The sequence below is a fragment of the Microchirus variegatus genome (genome assembly GCF_963457635.1).
Source record: "Microchirus variegatus genome assembly, chromosome: 3".
NCBI classification, from domain to species: Eukaryota; Metazoa; Chordata; class Actinopteri; order Pleuronectiformes; family Soleidae; genus Microchirus; species Microchirus variegatus.
Genome location: NC_139804.1, coordinates 2,640,410 through 2,649,868, shown reverse-complemented (window position 1 = coordinate 2,649,868; position 9,459 = coordinate 2,640,410). Strand labels below are relative to the sequence as shown.

The window sequence follows — 9,459 nt, the reverse complement described above, 5'->3', positions numbered from 1 at the left end:
GCGCGGGTCGTAAATTTCCCGTCTACGTGTCCGACTGTGGAGCCGTATTAAACGGGGAGCGTCTACCCAGAATGCATCTGACTCATCTGACATTACAGTCTGAACCCCCGGTCCGTCCTCTAGCGCTCATCCATCTTTGTCTTCTCTTCACCAAGGTCAACACTTCTCTTTAGCATCCATCACGCACATAGGCGCCATATGAAAGGATGTGGCCAAAAACGGTTACTACATTCAAATTCAAAATACCGAGGTCTTTTAGGTTTCGTTTTCTGACGTAACTGGCAACCCGTGGTTGCTCGGCAGCTGAGACTCTACTGACTGCAATGATGGGTAGACGGCAGTAGGTGGCGCCACATGACGCCAAAACATGATTTCAAAACATAAACATGATTTGCAGTCTGCAAAAAAAATTTTTTAATGCAAATATTTTGTCTGTACTGTTGTTGTTGGTGAGTTCAGTTTGTTATATGAACATTATTCCTGAGTCTCTGTGACATATTAGGAGGATTTTATGGCCTTTAGTTGCTTTAGATTTATTACATAATGCCGTCTTCTTTCCGACAATCCTGGGTGATTCCGATTTTAGGCTGATTTGAGCAGATTATCTGGCCCTGATTGGGGGTGGAGTCGACCGGGAAAATGTATGTTTGCGTATTTTTGTTGAAAAATCGCTAACTTTTGTTGATCAAGACAAGTTGATGTTCGGCCACGACTTCATCCGCAGTTTTTGTTTTTTGTGCGCGTTTCCCGGCATTAATGCATACATTACCAACTGAAATGTCAAAGCGAGTGAGCTGCAGACAAAAAAAAACGTCTGTCGTCGCACGTCTGTAATTTAAAATCTCATTAACGTCTTTAAAAAAGAGCTGTGAGTCGGAGGACGTTGTGACCTTCACGTGTGGAGCTGCATGTGTGCGCGGCTGTTCAGGTCAACGCGGCCTTTAGTGAATAATATTATCCGTGTACAAAACCACGTAGTTAGACACGCCTTCCAAAGTCAATCCAGTTTCAGACGCCTCCTGAGAGAAATATCACTCTGTCCATAAAGCCGTGGCCTCAGAGTCTCCACTGATTACACTCTAAAATTCAATCAAGTGGAAACAAAACAGCAGCAGAGCAAACCAAAAAAAAACAACCTCAAAAACTACAGCGAAGTCCTGACACTGTGGTTTTATTTCACCTTACTATTAAAATGCTGATTAATATGAAACAACAAGGCATTATAGTGAATTTTGCTTCTTCTTTTTTTTAACTGGTGTTTAAAGCTAAACGTAAGCTGTTTTATTTTCTTGAAAATCAATTTTTGAGTCCGACTGACCGTGTTCATGCAGTGGTAACGTGATCTCACGTGTTTCCCCTCTGTGGCCTTTTTACTGAACAGTTCACCTTGTGTTTGCAGCTGCTGTATCAGGTGTTTTCACCTCCGCTCACAATGAACAGTAAAGACGACGCTCATTCCCACAGACTTGAGTTACAGCAGTGCCCAGAGCTGTTTCTTGCTATTATGCGGACAGTGCAGCTGCATAGGGCCCCTCAGCCACCAGGGGGTCCCCAAGCTGCAAGTTCAGACTCATATTTAATTATATTTTTGAGAATTAAAAGTACCTGTCTTTATTTGCATGTTTTGCATGCATTCATTATGCATATGTTTGAGTCGCCCCCTGTTGGCCTTTAAGTGTATTTTTACTTCCTCGATGAAGGCGTCATTTTGAGTTTTCCAATCTCAGAATGCAAATATTTTCTAATCTCGGAATGCTAACATTTTCTAATCTCTGAATGTGAATATTTTCTAATCTTGGAATACCAACATTTTCTAATCTCGGAATGCTAAAGTTTTCTAATCTCTGAATGTGAATATTTTCTAATATCGGAATGCTAACATTTTCTAATCTCGGAATGCTAACGTTTTCTAATCTCTGAATGCTAACGTTTTCTAATCTCGGAATGCTAACGTTTTCTAATCTCGGAATGTGAATATTTTCTAATCTCGGAATGCTAACATTTTCTAATCTCGGAATGCTAACTTTTTCTAATGGGTAGTAATAGCAAGGTGTACCTAAAAAACTGGTCGTCAGACATTTAAAATGTTGTCTGTTTTAATTAAAAACAAAACAAAAACACCTTTTAACTTGAACTTTAAAACCTTTATTTTGTGTTTGTGCAACTGTAATATTTTATATCTTAAGTTTTTCTTTTCTAATTTTATTCTATTTAAATATAAACTGGAACGCAGAATTAACCTGAGTAAAAAAAACAACAACAAACTTGTGTCCTCCAATAGAAAAGCCTAGAGTCAGTCAGGCTCCGCCCCCTCCTCCTCCTCCTCCTCCTCCTCCTCCTCCTCCTCTGTGTGTGGCACGGATCGCCTGTCATACTCGGCAGTGTTCGGGCGGATTCACGGATGGCTCGTGTTTCTCCGGACTTTTCCATGATGTGGTCGAGTGTCGCGGTCGTTCCTCCTCCACCTGCTCCGTCTGTTCTGTCGCACTGACCGCAGGTGGATGTCTGTGCGGGCGGTGAACAGAGAGGACCAGTGCCCGCCCGTCCGCCGCCACCGCCGCCACCGCTGCTGCTGCTGCTGCCGCCGGTCTAAGCACCTCCACCTCTGCCGGACACAGAGACAGAGACACCGGGACACAGAGAGTCCAAACACCGGTGAGTTTCTTACCTGCGATGAAGCGGATTTATGGACAAAAACGGTGAAATGCTCAAAAACGTGTTTTAGAGCGAGCTGTGGTTTGTTACGATGACTTTTATGGTTTGAAAACGAGTGAAAGTGAAGAAACGAGCGCACCTGCTGCTCCTGAACTCAACACGAAAAAACACCATTTCTTCGATTTTTTTTTTACATAATCGCACTCAGGGTGATTAATCGATTTTACTCGATTATTAAATGAATCGTCAACTATTTTAAAAACAATTCATCGTTTTTTTTAAAAATCGTTCTTAAATGTGAATATTTTCTGGTTTTCTTCATAAAACAATAAAAAATCATTATAACTGAAAAAATTCCGTTTGTGGACCAAAGGACTAATCGATTAATCGCCAAAACAATGGATCGATTATTAGCATTTCAGTGTTGGTTGCAGCTCTTTGATAAATTTGATAAATATCCGGCAAATTATGACTTGTTTTTATTGAAGTTTACACGTTTTTCTCTGAAAAACCTGATTCTAGTCATTAAAACTTAATTGTTATGTAATTACATACTCTTTGTATGTAATTACATTACGTAAGTTGTAACGTAAGTCATTATTAATAAGTTACAAACATGTTTTTTTTAAATGAAGGTTTTGTTTTTGTAACATCGTAAAAAAAAATTGTAACGTAAATACACAAATAATTTGCGTCATTAAGCGTAAAATTTGTAACCGGTTTTTATATCTGTTTCTTCCGTGTCTGTTAGCATTTAGCTTGCAGGTATGAACTAAATGGATGCAGATTATGGACAGAAGACTCCGCCCACTTCCATTTACAAAAATACAACATATTTTTTAAGGCATATTTTATACAATTATCACAATAATATTGTGAATTTCAATGGCTTTAAAATTTTACTCAGGATTTTCATAATGTATTCAGTTTTTGCAGAAGGGAAAATTGGCGGGAAAATTTTTATTTTTCTGCTCATCAGATTTAAATCTAAGTCTAGATTTGTAAAATCTTCACTAAAAAGAGTCTGATTTTCAGTGTCGGCCTCGCAGATTATTCTCTGTCTCGACATCACAATCCTGTTCCGTCTCACGTTTCATCCGTTGGTTTCGACTCGACTCGAGGGAGCAGCGTCCGGTCGTTTACTGTCGCAGCAGAGTTTCAAATCCTCGTGTGGAATTCATCATCATCATCATCATCATCATCGTCATGGTCTGAATCCTCACTCTCAGTCTCTGTGACATCAGTCTCTCCTCAGTTTGCTCATTCATCTGAATCAGAGTCGGGGATTCTTCACTGATCCGGTGTCGTCGATGTCTTCGCTCCGGGTTTTCCTCGCTGCTTTTGCGACTTACTTACTGTTACTGTACTTAGGTCGCGTTTCCAATTTGCGTTGGCAGAAGTGAAACTGGAGCCGCTGAGGAATCTTCTGACTCACAGATTAACGTGAGACGGTTCGTGAGGTTAGAGCACATGTTGACAGATTCACCGGGAATGATGGAGGAGGAGGAGGAGGAAGAGGAGGAGGAAGAGGAGGAGGAAGAGGAGGAGGAAGATGAGGAGGAGTTTCTCCAATCATCTGGGCAGAGCTTGCTTCTCCCAGCATCTATCGTGTGATTGGCCAGAAATGTGAAATTTGTGGGCGTGGTTCACGTGGAAATGTTGTACTTCCATATAAGGACTTCCCAGGAGTTCTGCACCGGAGTTTCTCGTGAAGTTTCTCGCCACATCTCGACAAAACAAACGCGTTACATGTACGACCATGCATGTCGGGGTGTGGAGCGACCACAGTGGCCACCGTGGGGCGCTAGAGAGAGAGAGAGAGAGAGAGAGAGAGGCCACCGCGCTAGAGGCCACACCCTGAAAGCTTCATTGAAATAAAACAATATTTGTTCCTGTTGCCAATAGGGGGCGCAAAGACGCCGCAATACGATATAATCAAAACTAGATTTGCAAGTCAATTAATCGTTTGGTCTGAAAAATGTTGATCCTTGTTTGTCAAACCTGGAAATAATGACGTTCACAAATGTTTTTTTTGAGTTTTCTAATCTCGGAATGCTAACGTTTTTTAATCTCTGAATTTGAATATTTTCTAATCTCGGAATTTGAATATTTTCTAATCTCGGAATGCTAACATTTTCTAATCTCGGAATGACAACATTTTCTAATCTCGTAAATTTTAATATTTTCTAATCTCGGAATGCTAACATTTTCTCATCTCGGAATGACAACATTTTCTAATCTCGTAAATTTGAATATTTTCTAATCTCGGAATGCTAACATTTTCTAATCTCGGAATGACAACATTTTCTAATCTCATAATGTGAATATTTTCTAATCTCGGAATGTGAATATTTTCTAATCTCTGAATTTGAATATTTTCTAATCCCGGAATGTGAACATTTTCTAATCTCAGAATGTGAATATTTTCTAATCTCGGAATGCCAACATTTTCTAATCCCGGAATGTGAATATTTTCTAATCTCAGAATGACAACATTTTATAATCTCGGAATAACAACATTTTCTAATCTCATAATGTGAATATTTTCTAATCTCGGAATGTGAATATTTTCTAATCTCTGAATTTGAATATTTTCTAATCCCGGAATGTGAACATTTTCTAATCTCAGAATGTGAATATTTTCTAATCTCGGAATGCCAACATTTTCTAATCCCGGAATGTGAATATTTTCTAATCTCAGAATGCCACATTTTCTAATCTCGGAATAACAACATTTTCTAATCTCGGAATGTAAATATTTTCCAGGTTTGGTAAACACTGATATGCATTTTTCAACATTTTCCTACATTTTATGGACAAAGAATACTGGATTAATCGAGGAAATAATCCACAGATTACTCGATTCTAAAAATAGTCTTGAGTTGCAGCTCTAGTTAGGGGACGGTGTTCGTTTTTTTTTACTTTGAAATAGTTCAATGTTTTGTCTTATTTTAGATAAACTCGTCAACGGCGACGTCTCCGTGTTTGAATGTATTTTAATGCAGAAATGTCACGTACTGTGTCTTTAATCCTCCGTCACTCTTCAGTGTTTTCCCTTCATTTATCGACTGAGCTGAGGTTTGTGTTTCTCTGTGGCCACCGTTTCCTTCCTCCTCCTCTTCCTCCTCCTCCTCCTCTTCCTCCTCCTCCTCCTCCTCCTCCTCCTCTCTGTGTCCAGCCTCAGGTATAAATAACCTGCTGATTCATGTCGTCATCAGCTGAACGTTCACTTCTCTCAGACTGAAGCTGAGACCGAGGATTTTTGTCCTGACGTCAAACTGAAGTCTGAGCGACGTTTGCTCTTTTTCCTTTTTTATTTCTCCTCGTGTGGTTTCTTTTCTTCATCATCGTCATCATCCTCATCATCGTCATCATCCTCATCATCATCATCATCGTCATCATCGTCATCAGTGACAGTTTGACTGCAGACACAGTCATGGCAACAGATTCAGACAGAGAGAGAGAAGAGGGCGGAGGTGTATTTTAATCCCTGTCTTTAGTTTCTCATCCCTTCATTTTCATCATCTTTCCTTTCTTTCTTTCTTTCTTTCTTTCTTCTTTTTTCATTTTTCCATCTATAGAAACTGATCATCGACTCGTTTTGGTCGTCATTTATTCACTCGTTCGTTACCCCACAGTTCCGTGTGAGCAGAAGTCCAACCTTCAGTCAGGTCTACTTTTTCATTCTTTCTTCTTCTTCTTCTTACTTCCTCCTTCACAGTTTTCCCACGGGTCCTTGAAATCCTTGAGTTTTGAACTTTGAAAAATAGACGTCAAGGTACGAAAGTAGATAGCAGATAAAGTGTTATAAATAAATGTAAATACCTTTTTTATATATATAATAATCACAATTATTTAATTCCCACATCATTTTGAATTCCCTTTTCCTCGAATTTCCTGCAGGATTATTTATCTTATCTCACCTGCCCACTGAACTAAGAACTTAAAATTAGGAGGTACAGGTGTATTTGTGTCTAGTGTTTAATTTCATAATCAGAATCCCGACCTCGCAGAGTGAAATCCAGTTTTGAAGCCGGTTTAAAAACCCGTCAGCGTCTCGTTGAAGCTGAACATGAAAGAAAAAAGAAGCCGGCGGCTAAAGCAGAGAGCGAGGTGTGGATGATGATGATGATGATGATGATGATGTGTGACGAGTGCAGCAGTGTGTGAAGAAACGCCTGCAGCCCTGAGCTCTGTGATGATGATGATGATGATGATGATGATGATGACGATCACCGGGTTATTTTCATCCCACGGCGGCTGTAAACGTCACGTCAAGGAGTCGTTTTGTCGTGACTCTGTCTCGTAACGTCGTGTTTACGTCACAGCTCGTTTAAAAAGAGATGATTTCAGTCGATTTGCAGCTTGAATCGAGTGTTTTATGATAGTGTCAGGATTCTATGGAAGGCCCACACTGCCATAACTTCAAATATATAAATGAATGAATAAATACATCAATGATAAATACAAAAATTAGAATGACTTTCTAAATATTTTTCTTCTTTTTTTTTTTTTTTTTTTTTTTTTTAAAGGAAAGAAAAAAAATCCACTTTGATGGCTTCCTATGCTATAGAGGAGCAAGTTAAACATTTTTAGTTTTTTTTTGTGCTTTTGGGAAACCTGTAGAAAAAAAAATTGGATAGAAAAATTAATAATAATTTGCAAAAAGGAAAACTTCCATAGAAATATTATTCAATGCATTATTGTCAGCACACTATGAGAACTAAACTAAATGAATGAATAAGTACAATATAAAGAATGAAATGTAGTAAAGAAAGATGTACAGAAACTCTGAAAAGCTTTCCAAACTTTTTATCTCCTTTTGGGAATAATATATATACATATATATATATGTATATATATATGGTACCATATATATATATTTTTTTTTTTTTTTAAAATGTGTTCCAAAAATTGACAAAAACGTCATACTACACTATGTCGTCTAAAGTCTGACAATTTTTTTGAAAACATTTTTCTTACCCCAAAATGTGACCAAAACGTCATACTACAATATTTCGTCCAAAATCGGACCATTGGGGAGTCGTGAAGAAGCTATTTTTAAACATTGTTAAAACAATGTTTTGATAATGAGTAGCACTCTGTCTTCTGGGTGTGAGATTTATGTCTGAAATATCGCGGCTGGGGAACAGCGTCAGAAAAGACAGATTTCTATCGGCTCGTTTACAGCAACTAGGAGGTTTTTGACCATAAAAGCACGTTAATGTATGTAAGTAGACCTCCATAACTAACATTTATGTGCAACAGGACCACTCTATGTGACCTTTAACAAACGATTTCAAGACCTTGTTTCTGGGTCTTTTTCAAACAGAAGTGTTTGTAAAGTGCGACTCATCCTTGAGAAGTTGTTTTTGAGTGAAATGTGTTTGTGTTACAGGAAACTCCCCGACTGCTCCCTCTTCACGACGATGACTCTTGGCTCCTGATCCATTGATTATTTTTTTTTTCATCGCCATCCGTCTCGAAGGCCCACTTGATTCCTCGATGGGTTCCCGCAGCCAAGGATTCTTCCACCACCACCACCACCACCACCACCGTGGCTCCATGGTGCCCGCCGCCGTGCCGAGGCTTCTGCCCGAGAACGGCAGCCTGCTGGGCGGCATCGCGCAGATCACGCCCAACCTCTTCCTCAGCCGAGGGAACGTGGCGTCCAACCGCAGCCTGCTGCTGTCCAAGGGCATCACCTGCGTGGTCAACGCCACCATCGAGCTCCCGAACTTCAACTGGCCTCACATGGAGTACGTCAAAGTGCCGTTGGCCGACATGCCGCACTCCCCCATCTCCCTGTACTTCGACAGCGTGGCGGACAAGATCCACAGCGTGGGGCGCAAGCGAGGGGCGGTGCTGGTGCACTGCGCGGCCGGCGTGAGCCGCTCGGCCTCCCTGTGCCTGGCGTACCTCATGAAGTATCACCGCGTGTCTCTGGCGGAGGCTCACGCCTGGGTCAAGGCCCGGCGACCCGTCATCAGGCCCAACGGCGGCTTCTGGCGGCAGCTCATCGACTACGAGAGGAAGCTGTTCGGTAGGAACTCTGTGAAGATGGTGCAGACGCCGTACGGGGTCATACCTGACGTCTACGAGAAGGACCGCAGGAACCTGGCCCCGTACTGGGGCCTGTGAGAGGCGGACGTGGGGTTTACGTCTTTCGTTCTGGACGTGGAACGTGCGCGAGTGTAGATCTGCGAGATGCGTATTTTTTACGGATGTCGGTGTACGTGGACAAAAGGGAGTGGAACCAAACGCTGGTTGTCGATGGCGATTGTTGGTCATCCAGCCGGTCGCCTCTATTTCGTCTTTGAGTGGGAGCGAAATCCACTTTAAGCACAGGATCCTTTGGACCAAAGGATAAAACAAGATCTGTTCTGGTCTGATGTTCTGGTCTTTTGATCCAGTTCCAGTTAGGGATGGGTATCGAGAACCAGTACTGAACTGGTACCAGTTGCTCATTGGTCACGACCCAAGTATCAATAGGCGTCCGAACAAACAATTCCGCTATCGATATGTATCCTACCTTAGAACAGCTGGAAATCGGAAAATCCTAACACGTTTTGCTAGCATTTGTTAGCGTCAAGCATTATGTGTGATTCATGCTATCTTTTCCAAATTTAGCACAAATGCAGCGACTTGTATGTTAAAAATGTAGTTAGCTAGTAAACACGAGCAAACCACGCAAACAATACTGTAAAAGTGAGGCAAAGCTTTAACAAAGCTAACATTTCTGCTGCTGCTAACAGAAATATTCTCTTTGCGGCCCGAAAAGCGACGTAAATTTGCGTGTCTTAG

At 41.0% G+C, this 9,459-nt stretch overlaps 1 protein-coding gene across 1 annotated transcript; it reads left to right on the top strand.

Annotated features, from left to right (window-relative positions):
* Nucleotides 1-8,157: 8,157 nt before the first annotated feature.
* On the top strand, nt 8,158-8,796 carry dusp14 (dual specificity phosphatase 14; the record flags this gene model as incomplete). Its single annotated transcript, XM_083887145.1, has 1 exon — nt 8,158-8,796. Exon 1 carries the CDS (start codon nt 8,161-8,163, stop codon nt 8,794-8,796), a length of 636 nt encoding a protein of 211 aa, XP_083743271.1. The 5' UTR covers nt 8,158-8,160.
* Nucleotides 8,797-9,459: the final 663 nt, after the last annotated feature.